Raw genomic sequence first — 17,900 nt, 5'->3', positions numbered from 1 at the left:
TTGGACCTTCATATCAACAGATTCTGCATCACAGATTCCACCATCCATGCCTTGAAATGTTTTTTAAAATCCCCCAAACAAACTTTGATCATTTTATACATGGGGCATTTTATACACTAGAGGGATGTTTAGGAAGAAGAATAAGAGGTTTGTTTTCTGCTGCACCAAAGATTAGGACATGAAGCAGTGGATTCAAAGAGATTCCCCTCTGGTAAGAACTGTAAGAATGGCCTTCTTCCTTTCTAGGTGTCTTTAAATAGAGTTTGGATAGCAGTTTCTTAGTGCTTCTACTATGTATTTCTGCATTACAGGGGTAGAGTAGAGGGTCCTTCCACTCCTTCCAAATCTGTGGTATACAAAAGCCAAAATAGCCTTTAATAATAAACAAGTATATTCCACCAATGATCTAGGAATCGTCAGGATAAATGTTATCAGATATTGCTAAGGTAAATGAGTATGCATTCTTAATGGTTACACAGTGTATTACACAGTCCAATATTTTTTCCTATCGTGTCTAGGTTTTTTGGCATGCTCCTGGAGATGAGGCACTGATTCAAGAAAATTGCATTGAATAGACTGCATCAGCTCTAGTTTTGTAGATATGGTTATCATGGTTTTCTATGGACAAGCAGATGAAGACTGATACATGGCATATGGTCTGTATCTCAAAAACTAGACTTGATAGGGGAAAACTGGTACCATTTTTGGAATCAGTAGATCAAATATACCCAGAAACAGTCCTGCATTTAGGCACCAAAATGTGTGTTGGGCAGTTTGGCGGGTATTATAGACGACTTCTCTTTTTGACAGTTATTTCTTATGTCATAAGCGAACCAAGGGTACATATTGTAATAGATTTGCAAACAGAGATTTTTTTAAAGAAAAAAACTTGGCATTAATACTAAATGTCTTTTGCCCAGTAGCTGGCCACCTGGAGTGCCTCTGGTGTTGCTGTTAGGAGGTCCTCCATTGTGCATGTAGCAGGGCTCAGAATGCATTGCAGTAGGTGGTCTGTGGTTTGCTCTTTTCCACAGTTGCATTTGCAGACTCCACAACATGTGACAGTGAGTTGTAGATTTTTGGCTATGTAAATTATATATTAGGGACGGTTTTCCACCAGCTCGGCTATGGTCTGCCAGTCATTCGAGTTGCTCCTGCAGAATTCTTGGAAATGCAGTTCAGGGCAGAGCCTTAGGAATTCTCAGCTAGAGAGGTCCTCGGCTCTAGTATTTTAGCAATCAGCTGCTGACACATGTCTTTCCAGTCAACCCATTACGTCATGGTGCCTTTTATAAATCCTCACACCCTCTCCCCATGAAATGAGCTTGAGAGAGTGGTGGGACATAGAGAAGCCCCCGCTCCATATGATCATCGCGCTCTAATAGATATTTCTTGAATAAGAACTGGTCCAGCTATCTAGGTCAACTCTGAAGTGTGGACTGCTTTAGAGTTTTGGAGAAGCTCCAGAGTATTCTTCAACTAACATGGAGTAAAACCAGGATAACTGGATATTGTATAGACATCCAAGAACTACTGCTGGCCTGATTCAGAGGTTTGAGGCCAGTGTAGGCCAGAAGCTAAACCATAAATAAATCCTTAGAGTATTCAAAAATGGTGGGCCACACTTTCCAAACCTCTCTTATAACCTGTTGACTGAAAGGACTTCACGTCATTGATGACGTCCAGCGTCGTTATTCGCCAGCCTCCGTTGCGAATCTGGGTGGCAACAGGGCAATCCTGGTGCCCTGACCAATGGCTGATACTTTCCATCCCATGTGGGAAAGCACCCCGCTGAAGCCCCGTTTTCCTAATGGAACACAGCAGCCTCCACATTGGTGGAACTACCCCAGTTCACCCATGGAGCCCCACCAGAAGTTGCCTTATGCCATATAATGGGTCGCATGGGGCTCCATGGGTGAACTGGGGCAGAAGCGCCCTTGGACACGTCTTCTACCCTGTGTGATAAAGTGGTTAGAAGTACGAGCTATTGAGTTCAAAGCCCCAGGCGAATTGGTAGAAGGTTATAAGCTATATTAGCACACTTCCAAATTCCTGAGGTCTGAAGACTAAGCAGGTTTTTCAAAGCTTTCTCCTGTGGGGATAGCTTGCCATCTGAAGACTTTAGGCAATTTCCGGTGATGTCAGACTGAACATGAGATCTGTGGAAATGGGGCATAACTACAGAATGGCATCCTTTCTATGATGACTGTCAAGTGTATCATTCCATTACACAGGTTCCTCTAGACCTTAGACTTAAATAGACCATTTCTGTATAACTTCATTGTATGAATGTATCTTTCACCTAGATGGTGGCTTGTGGAAAAGTTATTTTACTGGCATTTGTAGCAATAGCATGGGATCACAGGGGAGCATTCTTCAGTGATTACATCAACTCTTTAATCTTCCGCTCCAGTTTTTTTGCATTAGCACCAGTTATTTCAAAAATCTAGGTATAAGCAAAAACAAAATGAAATTAACAGAAGAACCAGAAATTCTGGAAAAGTGCCCAACCCTACTAAATCAACCTGCCCACATACTACTGAACCTATCTCCGTAAGTTCTTCTGCCGACATTCTCACCTTCTAAGATCAGATGGTTGGTTACTGGGGCTGAGTTTACACTGGCTGGTAAATCCATGGCCAGTCTGAAGCAGAGACTATATGGATTGCACCCAGAGATGAACGCACAAACTCTGCCAAACCTGCTGTAGCAGCGTGTTGCTATCCATATAGTCCAGGTGACCTGAGGCTTCTTTATTTATTTTGTTTATATCCCACTTTTTCTCTCCATACAGAGACTCAAAGCAGCTCACAACTAAAAGCATTTCAGCACAACTTTGAATATTCAAATATACAAATATTAAAACAGTATTAAACAACATTAATATTAAAACACTCTTCAGAAGCAGCCCCACGTAGAGTGCATTACAGTAATCCAGATGGGATGTAACTAACTAAGGCGTGTAGTACTGTGGCCAGATCTGACTTCTCAAGGCATGTGTGCCATTGGTGCATAAGTTTTAATTGTGCAAAGGCCTCCTGTTTCAATTTGTTTACCCTCATCCAATTCATTACTAATGATAGGCACTGGTTTAGGGTCAGGATAACTTCCTTGGCTTTAGGTGGAAAGGAGTAGTAGAGTTGGGTGTCATCTGCATATAGCTGGCATATACCAAAACTCTGGATGACCTCTCCTAGCAGTTTCATGTATATGTTGAACAGCACGGAGGACAAAATGGAACCTGAGGAATCCAACATGTCACAGTTCAAATAGGAGTCCCCCAGCACCACCTTCTGGGTACGTACCTCCAGAAAGGACCGGAGCCATTGTAAAACAGTGCCCCCCAGTCCCATCCCAGTGAGATGACCCAGAAAGAAACAATGGTCAATGGCATTGCAAACTGCTGAGAAATCTAGGAGAACCAACAGGGACACACTCCTCCTGTCTAGCTCTCTGCGTAGGTCATCCATCAAGGTGACCAAAGCTGTCTCTGTTCCATTGCCAGGCCTGAAACCAGATTGAAATGGATCTAGATAATCCATATCATCCAGAAATCCCTGGAGTTGGGAGGCCACCACATGCTCCAAGACCTTGCTCAGAAAGGAGAGGTTGGACACTGACCGATTTGTCCACTAGAAGGGTTCAGGGATGGTATAGGCCTTACAACTGCCTCCTTTAGGCAAGTTAGAACTTTGTCTTGGACTGTCACCTTCACTTTTCATGTCACCAGTGCTACTTCCAGTTGATCACAGAGCTCCATGTGAGCTCCTGGCTATCATGAAGGGCCTATTCTGACAGCAGAAATGTAAAAACAGGGGAGGATGATACCATGGTGTCCCAATGACCTCCACAACATGTGGTCCTCCTGATGTTTTGGACTTCCACTCTCAGAATTCCTGACCATTGAACAAGTTGGCTAGACCTTCTGAAATTTGGAGGCCCAAATACCTGGGATGCAGGTTGTACAGACCTGTGCTAGACCTTCCAGCAAAATCTGGAGCATTTCTCAACTTTGCCAAAAGTGAGGTAAAGATGGTTTAGCCTCAGGAAAATCTGGGATACCTACCAGGAGTACTCAAGTGTCATGAAGACAGCCAAGAGTCAATTCAGGGTGAATCCGAGTTTTCCTCTTGTGTAGACTTACCCTGGGTCATTCCTTGGATTGTGGTCCCCATCTCTGCAATGCTTCTCCTCCAAGAAGCACATCTCATATTTTATGTATCATATTTACATTCCTCACAAAGTCTTTTCTTTTTTTTGAAATAGTACTTCTAAATAAACATCTCCTACCACTAATTGCTCTTCAGCTACAAGCAACAAACTCTGGACACTTTCAGAGGACAATGTTTATTTTCTTTGTGTACATTCATTATGTTCCACCCATACTGGTGTGTTTAATGCTATTTTGCACAACACTTATTTAAAGGCAGTGGTGTGTCCTCTCCAACCCTCCCCCCCCCCCATGCCAATGTCTAATCAAGTGGTTCTCAACCTGTTGGTCCCTAGATGTTTTGGCTGTTAACTCCCTAAAATCCTAAAAAGCTGGTAAACTGGCTGGGATTTCTGGGGGTTGTAGCCCAAAACACCTGGGGACACACAGGTTGAGAACCACTATTCTAATCAATGGCTGGGGTAAAGGGATTTTCACAGCTGAGAAAAAGACTTCCAGGACATTTGCTGGAACTTCTGTGTGTAAGAGACACTGACTGGATATAGGAGTAAATCCAGCCCCTCCAAATAGGTATTGCAAGAGTTAAGAGTTCTGTTATGCAAAAAGATACTAGACATCTCCTTCTGCAGTGACCATAAATAGTTTATAAAGTTGTGTTTTGGGAGGATATGTCAGCTTATGTCTTCAACAAGAATCCATCCGATGTCACCTGGAGTTTCTGTAAACATGAACTCAGCTATTGCAGTGTAAAGAAAACAAAGGCCTAAAAGCACCCTTTGCCTGGTTCCCCACATAAAATATAATTGAATGAGCCATAATAAACAAATTCTTGTCTCAGAGCTGATAGAATTAACTGGATGTGCATATCTGAATATTTTCCTAGGTTTCATATGCCCCTGTGATTTTTATGCCCCTGTGATTTTTATGCCCCTGTGATTTTTATGCCCCTGTGATTTTTATTCTTTTACAGGTTTTATCATTTACTGATTCATTGACCTTTTAAAAATTGTTTCAGACGGAACAACACTGCCCAAAGTGTGAGATATAAATATAACGAGTAAAATGAAATGGAGGAATTGATCAGCTAAGTAAAGTTTATCTGTATACATGTACATCATTTTTCTTACCCTCTATACAACCGCCACCTCATTATATTTTAAAAACAGTTACAGGACTGCAGTGGAGATTGTAAGGGCCACTTACACATCCTTCTCCTGCCCAAAAAACAACCAAAGAGGGTGTTGATTTATATAAAACCTGCTTACATAAATGTTTATACACACATGAACAGAAAGAATCACAGCCAATTCAATTAAAAATTGGTTTTGAAAATCCAGTATATCTGGATATAGTGCGAGTAACTATAACCAGAGGATCTGTGTGTTAGCTTTTGTCCAGATGTTAAGTATTCATAGGCAAATGGAAATGCCGTTCTCACTATTCATATAGTTTATTATCTTTAAACTATGCTTAAATATGTCTGCCCTCTACATAAAGGGAACTGAAAGTGTCGAGGTTATACAGTTTTGTATAAGAACACAGATGACTACTCAGAGAACCATAGTTATACATTTATTCAGGGTTGTGTACAAATAGTGTAGAAAAGGCTCAAATGTGCTTTTATGTGGAAGTTAGTAAAATAAAGAAAAGCAATGAGAGTGAGGAATGAATCTAGTTCAGCCATCTAACATTGTTTCTTCCGCAGAACAAATGCTGCAGTGTCGCAGTGGGGTAAACCACTGAGCTGCTGAACTTGCTGACCGAAAGGTCGGCAGTTCAAATCCAGGGAGCTGGGTGAGCTCCCACTGTTAGTCCCAGCTTCTATCAACCTAGCAGTTCAAAAACATGCAAATGTGAGTATATCAATAGGTACCGCGCCAGTGGGAAGGTAACACTGCTCCATGCAGTCATGCTGGCCACATGACCTTGGAGATGTCTGCGGACAACACTGGATCTTCGGCTTAGAAATTGAGATAAGCACCAACCCCCAGAGTCAGACATGACTATTTATTTACAGTATTTATATTCCTCCCTTCTCACCCCAAAGAGGACTCAGGGTGGATCCCAATATACATATAGATGGCAAAAATTCAATGACTTAATGTCAGGGGAAAACCTTTACCTTAGAGATGTAAGGTCAAGATTCCATGCACTCATATGCCAGAATACCCGGGTTATATGTGTGTATGCCTACTATGCTTGTAGATGTGCTTCCTTCGGCACTATGGATGTTGGTATTCCCATCCTCTCTATGCAGCACCTATTTACTTTACAATGTATGTCCCTCAGACGGATGTATAATAACTATTAAAGTGCTGAGAACTCTGGAAATCTCTGTATATCTCAGGAAGTGAGATGCAGGCTGCCCAAGTGGATGTGCTCCTGGGTTGTCAAAAAAAAAAAAAAGCACCTGGGTTTGACATGATCTGGGGCTGCTCCAGAGCTATTTGCACCCGGCTTAATTGCCTGGGGTAGAGGACCCCTTGGTATATTTTTTATTTACATTTTGGGATTTCCTTTTTTTGGGGGGGGATTATGAAGAATGTTTACAAAACAATTCTTTGTGCAAAAACCCACTATGCAGTACAAATTCAACTGTTCTGTGTAAAACATTTGTGTTTGTACCGGTATGTATGTGAGCAAAAGGCAATGTGCTTGTGCAAAAATTCCCTCACAAAAATTTCACCATCCAATTATAAAACATGATTTTTTAAAATAAATGTTTAGAATATTCAACATATATCTCAATGTGTTGAGACACTCTTTTCTGTCACAGGCAAGAGAATTTACAATTATGTTTACATCCCTAATAAAAAATGACTCCTATTGGATTCTATGGGTAGAGGTTAAGGACAAAAATCCAGGTGGTCTAACGCACTGCTTCTTAAACTGTAGGCCCCGACTCCTTAACTCAAGGTTGGGGTCTCGAAAAATTTGGCAACAGTAAAGGTTTTCTGAGTGTCTGGCCTGTCTAGTGTTTACAATGGATTCTGCAGAAGATGCTTCAGCTGTGCTTCATAAAAAGGAAAATCAATCCGTTTAGGAGATCTTGCAAATCAGTAAATGTTTGAATTTTATACCTGTTTTATATACCTATAGAGACTGTGTCACATAAAGATTGGAGTCCCAGTGGTGCATTAGGTGAAACCCTTGTGTCGGTAGGACTGCTGACTGAAAGGTCAGTGGTTCGAATCTGGGGAGCGGGGTGAGCTCCCGTCTGTCAACTCCAGCTTCCCATGTGGGGACATGAGAGAAACTTCCCACAGGGAAGGTTAAACATCCGGGTGTCCCTTGGGCAGCATCTTTGCAGACGGCCGATTCTCTCACACCAGAAGTGACTTGCAGTTTCTCAAGTCACTCCTGACACAAATACACAAACAAATATAAAGATTTCTCAGGCCAAAATGAATCACAAGTGGCTAACTTTGAGAAGCCTTGGTCTAATGCACTAGGATGGGCTTTTAAGGACACAAATACCTTTTCTCCGTTCATGAAGAACTGGAATGTTGGCATGGCAATGATATTGCAAAGGTCTGCCACATCCTAGGGAAGAGACAAAGCATGCATGATATATTATGTAGTCAAGAATATCATTACCGGTAAGTAGAAATCTCTTTAAAATATGAAGGAAAAATAAACAAAGACAAAGTGTTTTACTTCTTATTTGTCAGGGCTGCACCCAATTCTCACCAGTTTTCTCGACTGGTTTCTAGATGAAGCATAAAGTGTTGGTAATTAGTTTTAGTATTAAACCCTATGTCATTTGGGTCCAGGTTACTTAAGGATTGTCTTCTTACATGCAATCCACCCCATACATTCAGATCCTCTTGGGACATCTATTTCAGTCAATCAGAACTAGGCTATCATGCAAAGGTTTTATATACTCTTTTAGCTAATGTTATGTGCTATGTTATTTGTTGTTCCGTGCCTTGATAGGAAAGGCAAAATACGAAATAAATATTGGCTGGAATCATATTAGGCAGTTATGATTCTTTAACCTAAAACTATACAGTTATAACTGTTTTGTATTCACAAGACATATGTAATCTCTAATTTAGGGTATACATAGAGGTTGTGAAAGGTTCCCAGGATCTATTTATTGGGGGGGGGGGGGCTGCTGCACTTGATGGGGATATATCTCCTTGTTGGTCAAAAAGAAGCTAAGCGATGTTACCATCGCTTTGAGCAATCTGTGATATACCAGGCAGAAATAGGACCTTGTAGGACCTTGTGTTGTTTCCATTCTTGTACCGGTTTGCACCTTTTACCTTTGTCAACTCGATATAGACACAGGGTCTATTCCCATCCCAATTTGCGCTTCCAGAATTTGCAGCACTTTATCAGTCACCTTGTGTCTACAATATTTATATGGTGCACTTTACCCAGTCTACTTTTACAATCTCTCAGTTTTAATCCATGTTTTTATTAGTTCTTGTTTTTTATTGGCTAATGTTTTATTTTTATTTTTTTATTTTTTTATTGTGCAAGTTGTTGTCTATTGCTGTGTTTTATACTGCTACTGTTTTTATTCGGGCTTGACCCCATGTAAGCCGCCCTGAGTCCCCTTCGGGGAGATAGAGGCGGGGTATAAAAATAAAGTTATTATTATTATTATTATTATTATTATTATTATTATTATTATTTCCCAGAGCTACACCTCTGTGACCATGAGACACCACACCAAGTGAATATATCAGCCAGCAGTTTATTGAAGAATATATATAGCAATAAAAGGTGCCCAGCTGTAGGTGCTGCCAGGGTTTACAAGCACTGAGTAAGAGACGTTTAGTGCTTGGCGTGCCAAAAATCAGTCGATAAAATGGCTACCATTTTCACTTTTTTCCGTTTTACTGATATTTCTGTTCCAGTGGGAGTGTACCATTTTGTGCATTCCGAATAAAAAGCACAAAACAAAAACATGAATTGAATGAATGAGACAAATTTCGGGCCCATGACTAGTAAATATGTCTCTTTCCCTGCCACAGTTCCCAAACCACTTCTCTGAAGCTTTGATTTTCCAAATTATGTGAAGCCTGAGTGGGAGACAAACTGGACAGAATGGAAATTCTGGAGAAAACAGGAATGGCAAAAATAATCTCCATCGTCCTTGATTCCACCAGATTTTCTCCTTGGTAAATGAACCTTGTGAATGAAAACACTGGATACAATCATATATATCAGACAGCTTTTTTTTGTGTGTATTGTCAAAAATACATGAAATAGTGTTCCATCTCTCACATAAGAGATGAAAGAATTTTGTGCTATTATAATGCTATGCGAAAAGATTTCTCCCTATTATTTATAATTAACTTATAAACTCTATACATTTTGAAGTGCAGATAACCATAATGACAGTTCCCACAGCCATGGTCTTAAGAAGAGTCCAAAAATAGTGGCAGCTTTATAGAATCATATCAGCAAAGCAGCTCTAGTTGACGAAAATGTCCCAGAATGTTCCAAACCAATGCTGAGGGTCTCAAGATAAGGAGGACTCCTTTTTCATACGTGGTAGACTTGTAAGAAGGCAAAAATTATTGGTCCTCGATTTATATTATAAGACATTGAATACTGCTATTATATGTTGTTGGCTGCCCTGAGTCCCCATTGGGGAAATAGGGCAGAATACAAATAAAGTTTATTCTTATTCTTATTCTTTGATACACAACAAGATTAGTACACAGCAAACAAGATTACAGTGCTGGCTGTTGTACTGGATCACAAGTCGGACACTTCCCAAGTGTCTCGACTATGTGATATATTGGCAAATAATGCATTCAGATCTGAGTAGGGTGGCCTTTTGCAGCTGACAGATGGTAATTTTGTTAGTGCCTATTGTTTTTAAGTGCTGGCCAAAGTCTTTAGGCATTGCACCCAATGTGCCAATCATCATTGGAACCACCTTTACCGGCTTGTGCCAGAGTTTTTGCAGTTCAGTCTTTAAATCCTTGTATTGTGTCAGTTTTTCCAGTTGCTTTTAATCAATTCTGCTGTTGCCTAGGATTGCAACATTGATGATCCATACTTCATTTTCCCTCCACAATCTTTTTCCCAGTATTGTGCTCCAAAACTCTGTCGGTCTGAATTCGGAAGTCCCAGAGTAGTTTTACGTGTTCATTTTCTGTAACTTTTTCAGGCCTGTGATCCCACCAGTTTTTTTGTCATAGGTAGATGGTATTTGTGACACAAATTCCAATAGATCATCTGAGCAATGGTATTATGCTTCTGCTTGTATTATTGTTTTATTTTATTATGACACAGCAAACAAGATAGATATGCTGGATTTCGTATCACAAAATCACAAGTCGAACACTTCCCAAGTGTCTAGGACTGTGTGATGTATTTTCGGATGATACGTGCAGATCCCAGTAGGGTGGCCTTTTGCAGTTGGCAGATCGTGATTTTGTCAATGTCTATTGTTTCCAAATGCTGGCTAAGATCTTTTGGCATGGCACCCAATGTGCCAATCACCACTGGGACCACCTGCACTGGTTTCTGCCAAAGTCTTTGAAGTTCAATCTTGAGGTCCTGATAGCGGCTGAGTTTTTCCTGTTGTTTTTCGTCAATGCGACTGTCACCTGGGATGGCGACATCAATGATCCAAACCTTTTTCCTTTCCACAACTGTGATGTCTGGTGTGTTGTGTTCCAGAACTTTGTCAGTCTGGATTCGGAAGTCCCACAGTATCTTTGCGTGATCATTTGGGCCACATGGTTGTGCCTCTGTTTGTAGTCTGTCTGTGCGATTTTCTTACAGCAGCTGAGGATATGATCAATGGTTTTGTCGGTTTCCTTGCACAGTCTGCATTTTGGGTCGTCAGCTGATTTTTCGATCTTGGCCTTAACTGCATCATCATCATCATCATCATCATCATCATCATCATCATCATTATTATTTGTTATTATTATTTGTCATTATTATTGTTATTATTATTATATGTCAATCTAAAAAGATGTAAAGATGGATTTTGTGATGTTCCCAGAAATGTTTTTGTTGGGCACAATGGACAAAGAACTGGATAGTGAATGCAGATTATTTATTCAATACATAATGAGAGCAGCTTCAATGTTGTTTGTTCAAACTTGGAAATAGACTGAAATACTGAGAATTTAAGAATGGAGTTGACCCAAATTGCCAGATTCACGTGGGTTCTGAAGGATAAATCCAACTGAAGAATTAGTTGAAAGACGGCAATTGTTATGGATTTTTGACAAATAAACCTAAAAATGTTGTGGTTATGGGTATTAGTAATTTTAGTAGAATTATGGATTTATTTTTTATAATAGTAAAATATTTTTCTGCTTGTTATTCTTCTGTTGTTAGGAATGGGAATCAGAGCCCTATGTTTTATTTATACATATTTTCCCTCCTCTTTTGCTTCATTCTCTTTTTTAATGTATATTATTTTGATTGTGTTAGATGTTACTGTTAACTAAATAAACAGGAAAAGGGGGAAAAAACCATTTTAGCAATCTGTATAACAATTGGCAGCATGTCCTTCATAAAGCTAATAGGTTTAAATTGTCAATTCAAGGCCAAGCCATCAAAAATTTATTTGCATTACAACCAGAGCAGCTTACAATAATATTTTGTTTCTGTTATAACCACCCACTCAAGGCTTCAGCTCTTGCGTCTTAGTTTGCCTTCATTTAGGATTCCTTTTAGGATTGCCACAGCCAAGCTTAGGGTCCTTTTAAGAGCATTTTCTTAGGGTGTGTGTGTGTGTATGTGTGTGGATTCCATTTAGGATTTATTTTGGGGGGTTTCCATTCCCCCCCCCCTTTAGATTTCTTTAATTTAAAATTCTACAGCCCGCTTTCTTTATTTTCTAGTCTCGTTTAATTCTAGTCTTCTTTATTTCCTTTTTATTGGTTTTAAAAGTATAATTCAATTCTGCAAAGTACAGTAGGTGTGTGTGTGCTTTAATAAATCCCTAGTGCTCTCCAAATGTCTAAGAAATAGAAAAACTCAACATAGCCTGCCCTCTGAATTTAGCAGCTTACCTTTGCCAAGTCTACATCAACAATGCAGAACAGCACATGTTCATACCGAACCGCTAACTCCTTTGGAATGAAAGACAATTAATTATGTTAGTTACGAGAGAACAGTAGTTTGGTATGAATCACCATTTCAGGTTAAGTCTCATTCAACCCTCAGTTTTTCTTCTACCCTCCCATTTTATCCATTTAAAGTTATATAGCACAATATTTTGGGAAAGAAAATTAAGAATGCAGAAGTCTTTTAGATCAAATAACATGACATGATGTCAAAATAGAATTTTGGCACCTGTTGGGTTAAATGTTGTTGTTGTTGTTGTTATGTGCTTTCACATCATTTCTGGGCTAGGGTGACCCTAAGGTGATCCTCACACAGAGTTTTCTTGGTACGTTTGTTTCAGATATGGGTTTGCCTTCCTTTGTAGTTGAGAGTGTATGGCTTATTCAAGGTTACCCAGTGGGTTTCCATGACTGAGTGGGGATTTGAACCCCGATCCTGGAATTCTAGACTGCCCTATAACCCAGGATCTGATTCCAGATTATCTGCTTTAAATTGGATTATATGAGTCTCTACTGCTAGATAATCTGGGATCAGATCCTGGGATATAGGGGCAGCATGGAAGGGGCTGTAGTTCACCATTCAAACTACTACATCACTTTGGGTCTTGTGGTCAAACTACATTGGATGTACAATTGGTCCTCTGTGAGTGCCACATCTGTGGATTCAACTAATCGTGGATCTGATCACTTCCTTTGCTTGCTCTTCAAGGCTGGACTTGCATCCCTAAGGAAGAGCCAGGAACATGGCTGCATCATTTTTGCTTCTTTTTTGTTGTCTTCACAGCTGCTGTGATTACTGGAAATATTGGCAGGGAGTCATCTACAGCTCACTGATCCAGTTTGTGCCTGGTTTGTCAGTTATTTTGTTGTTTTTTTTAATATATGGGACTTGAGCATTTGTGGACGTCTGTATCCACAAAAGGTTCTGGAACCAATCCCTTTATTTATCCAGTTAATATTCCAATTATTTATTTATTGCCCTTCTCACCCTGAAGGGCACTCAGGGTGGATCACAATGCACAAATACATGGAAAACATTCAATACCATTAGACAATATGACATATATAGACAGACATAGAGGCAATTTAAGATTCCAGCTTCCGGCTTCATGAGGGTATGCTTGATTCCGGCCACAGGGGGAGCTGCCGCTTCACCATCCACTTGTGGCACCAAGTCCTTGATGGAGTACTTCCTCGTTCTTCCGCACACTGCTGGGAGGAAATTAGTTAAATTAGCCTCCCCACATAAAGCGGTACCTAAATTTCCTACTTGACAGATGCAACTGTCTTTCGGGCTACATAGGTCAACAGCAAGCTCGACTATTAATGGTCGGGAGCTGACTCTGACCTGGGCTGGCTTCGAACTCATAACCTCTCGGGCAGTAGTGATTTATTGCAGTTGGCTACTAACCAGCTGCGCCACAGCCTGGTCCTCTACTTCTACTGGTTCTCAGTGCAATCATCATATGATCTAAAATATGTTTTGGTGAACTGAGACATCTTCAGAGCAAATTTGATATCATGTGGGGAGGAAGGAGAGGGCCTTTTGGACTATGGCCTCCCTGGACTATGGAATATCGTCTTCATTGAGGCTCAGCTGGAATGGACAGCCTTTCTTCAGTGTCAAATTAAAATTGCTCCATCCACCTAGGATTTGGGGGTTCAGTCATTGTAGCCTACTTCTGGGTTTGTGGGTGATGGTTATGGATTTTATTTATCCCACTGCCTTGTTTTATAGTGTTCATGTTGTTTCAAAGTTGTGCCCCAAAAAGGTTTGTAAGGCTGTATTGAAATATTAACTGGATAAATAAACAAGCAACTTATTTGGAAATAAGCTATACTGATTTCAAGCAAGCCAATTTGTGACTAACTTTTGCTGGACTGAACCTAAAGTCTCTTTTCTTGCTGATGCCTTCAGTACTTTAGCTAGCCTTGGATGGTTAGACATTGATGCATTTGAGTTGTTTTATGTGAGATGCTGGGAGTTGACTGGGTTAGGTGGCACTCCATCTTCTCCTTGACAGGTGCAGTATTCATAATCACACTGATCTGTTGCAAAGGAACAAGCTAGCAGGTTGAGGCAAAGCCTAATAGCTTTTCAGAGGAAAAAGTGGCAACGTTAACAGCTCCACTTTAAAGCAAAGATTTTGAAATGCATTCCAAGGAACCTTGGGATTAAGCAGATGAGGAGATCACATGGTCGGCAAGCTGCCCAAAAGACGATTAGTATTTCTTGTAAAATGCAGGCATATGGGAGTGTTCATAAGGGCCGAATGTATTCAGTAAACCACACCAAATATGCTTGACATTGTCCAGTAAATGTTAGCTTCTTGTACATTATTTGGAAATCAATGAAGCATGCTTCTTAGTAAATATAGATAGGGTGGAGTGTATGCCATGCATATGGTGCCCAATGAGGTCCAAAACTGATCAGCATCCCAAAAAGTGCATGTTCAAATAATTTCTCAAATTTTCAGCAATGCAGCCTGCAGATCAGTTGCATATATGTGTGTGTGTGTGTGACAGATAGTTTGGTGAAAATGTACTCACCACCAAGCCAATACAGGATATTTTCTATGCAGAACTTGAACAGGCTTCAAGAGATCATGGGATAAGCAATCTATTGTTCCACTCACAATCTTTACACTAGATCAACGGTGCAAATGATGTGGCTTCCAGGGCTCCTGCATGTCCCCACTCAGTTTCCCAATTTACTATTTTAAAATTTAGACCCAACCAGCATTTTTGCTGCTTAATTTGTCATGATTTGCAACGGTACTGCGCTGTATGTGTTAACTGGATGTGCATGAAGGCGACTGGCTGAGCCTGCAAAGACCCAGGGATTGATTTGATACTGTTTTTGTTCTGCTGCTGCAGAACCAGTTTGGACAAGTTTTCAGTGTTGACTGAGTACCGCTGGTGAAAAGAAGTAGTTACTCAAAGAGGCCTTGCTATTTTGAGGCCTGTTTGCTGCTGAGAAAGAGGGAGAAGAGACAGGGCTGTATTCTTCTCTGAATCAGATTTGTGGACTGAGAAAGGACTATTTATGACTGTGGACTTCTGTAAGTGATCAGAGGGACCATTATAAATACTACTGTTTTTGATCTTTTGGAATCAGTAACGTTCCTGTATTTTTGTTCTGCAAACCTGAGTGGCATGTTATTGTTCTGCGGGTGACTCTGGATCGTGGGCACACATAAGAGCCTCCATTTATCATCATCAATCCATAACATAATTGACTCCAGGAGACCTAGTTTCCCTCCTAATTTTTTTTTAGGGAGCACCTTAAATTAGTGTGCCAATGCAGTGTGATAGTTTGGATATTAAACCTTGGGAGGGCAGGATTTGAGTCCTCACCCAGTTATGGGAACCCACTTGGTGACCTTGGGCAAATCACAATTTCTGAGCCACAGGGGAAGGTCATTGGTAAACCCCCTCAAAACAAAGCTTGCTGAGAAAATTCCATGATATCATAGGTTAGAAGCTACTTGAAGGCACACAACCACAAATGAAGGGGGAAATGCAGAAAAGACATTATTTGGCCATTTCAGTTCCCCTGAAATGTCCCCTTTTCACTCTGCCAGGCAATCACAATAATGCACAAAGAGACTGGAGATGAAAGTGGCTCTCCATTTCCAAAAGAATATCTGTTGCTTTAATAGTTTGAGAATTTTGTAGTTTGTTGTTTATTTTTGGGGAGTTGTTTTATATAGTACAGTATTAGTAGAGTTATTATTAGTGGCCACAGCCAAGATCTTTTTTTTTTTTTTTTTTTTACTAAAACAGTGGTTCTCAACCTGAGGTCCCCAGATGTTTTTGGCCTACAACTCCCAGAAATCCCAGCCAGTTTACCAGCTGTTGGGATTTCTAGGAATTGAAGGCCAAAAACATTTGGGAACCCCAGGTTGAGAACTACTGGTTTATAGGAAGAGACCTGACACAATGACTCAGGGATCCATGGAATGAACAAAGTTGTTGGTGTTTATTCAGCATAAAGCTAGAAAAGGGCACGGAATCAATACTTAGCTTCATGAACAGGCCTCCTCTGCTGCTTTTAAATCTTTTCTCAAAATTACTCCTGGGACTTACTCTTTATTCATTAAAAGAATATAATTCCAAAACTCCCCTCACAAAAAGTACTCTCCTAAAAGCTTTTTATGTGATCTTTAGCAAGATGCATTAGCAATTTGCTCTCCATCCAAATAGCAATTTGGCTGCTTTACACACCCAATCTCACCCAATTTGAGAGCATTGCAGAAAGATTTTTGTGTGTGTCAAGAGCAACTTAAGAAACTGCAAGTTGCTTCTGGTGTGAGAAAATTGGATGTCTGCAGGGACGTTGACCAGGGGACACCCGGATGTTTTACCATCCTGTGGGAGGCTTTTCTTATGTCCCCACATGGGAAGCTAGAGCTGGCAGACGGAAGCTCACCCTGCTCCCCAGATTCGAACAGCTGACCTTTCGGTCAGCAGTCCTGCTGGCACAAGGGTTTAACCCATTGGAAGACATGGATAGAAGATCACAAGGAATCACCAAATTGGGCTGTTAAAGAATGCTTTTTGCCCCCAAAGGATTTGGTACAAGGTAGGTGTTTAAATTTCCAAATTACCGCAAGTTCAAAGCATCTGAAGATTGAGACCGAACTAATAGCGACTATAAACCCCTAAACTCTATCATATCAAACCCTTGAATACATTCTATCTATTCTTCATGACTTTCTATATAACTTATATCTTTCTGTGTATTGTATCTATTTCATATATATATAATGTAGAAACTTCTTTACCAAAATATCACCAGATAAGCCCAAAGACAGTCACCTCTTCCTAACCCTGCTGAGGAATTTCCTGAGAACTAGAAGGTTGGGCAAAATCCTCTGGCTGTTTCCCAGCCAGGCAATCATCACAATCCATGGTTCATATATATTCTGTTCCTCCTTATGTGTGGTTTTGATTTTTGCAGATTTGACATTTGAATAATAGCTTCACTATAGTGTTCAGCATCTTGGAGAACTCCTTTAAAGCAACAGCACAGCTGCTCAGTGTTAGTGATATGAGAGCAGAAGTAGTTTCCCACTTTACTCCAAGGAAAAGAGGAAGACTGTGTTACCGGTGAATTGACTCAAGCAAGGAAGCCACAGCTGCGATTTTGCAAGACAGCTGTCAATGATAGTGTCATTGGATGGCTCTCGTTCATACAGTGACCCTAAGTCAGTGCCAACCTGACAACGACACTTAACAGTTACAACAATCTGGCAGAAGTAGGTAGAGAGTGATAGTAATATTAAACTCACATGAAAGGCAGGACGAATCATTTTGCAAGGTCCACACCATTTGGCAGAAAAATCAATGACAACAAGTTGGGGGCCTGCATTCTTCAAAAACTCCTCCAATTCTCTCTGTTTGAGAAGGAAGTGCACAAGCAGGTAAACATTTCAAGCACACCACAGCAATGGGAAGTTAAACCAAATCCAGCTAAGGAGGGGCACTGTGGTTACAGTAGTCAACTGCAAAATTGAATGCTTTGTATGTTCTGAGAATACCTTGAATGTGAGAGCTCTCTGTTAATGATTATGAACACCTGTAAGTATGCAAATGTGAGTCAGTAATACAAACAGAGAATATCTTGTGTATAAAATCACATCTGAAAATGTTTGGTAATTTCTTTTGATGGT

General features: G+C 40.4%; 1 protein-coding gene across 1 annotated transcript; it reads right to left on the bottom strand.

Annotated features, from left to right (window-relative positions):
- Positions 1-2,015: 2,015 nt before the first annotated feature.
- LOC103280686 (thioredoxin) lies at positions 2,016-17,660 on the bottom strand (the record flags this gene model as incomplete). The annotated part of the gene is made up of 4 exons (XM_008120502.3): positions 2,016-2,446; positions 7,649-7,714; positions 12,172-12,231; positions 17,520-17,660. Coding segments are annotated over 4 exons (330 nt in total), but the record flags the coding sequence as incomplete, so codon positions are not given.
- Positions 17,661-17,900: the final 240 nt, after the last annotated feature.

Source organism: Anolis carolinensis, chromosome 2, assembly GCF_035594765.1.
Source record: "Anolis carolinensis isolate JA03-04 chromosome 2, rAnoCar3.1.pri, whole genome shotgun sequence".
Classification (NCBI taxonomy): domain Eukaryota; kingdom Metazoa; phylum Chordata; class Lepidosauria; order Squamata; family Dactyloidae; genus Anolis; species Anolis carolinensis.
This window is presented reverse-complemented; position numbering and strand designations above follow the sequence as displayed.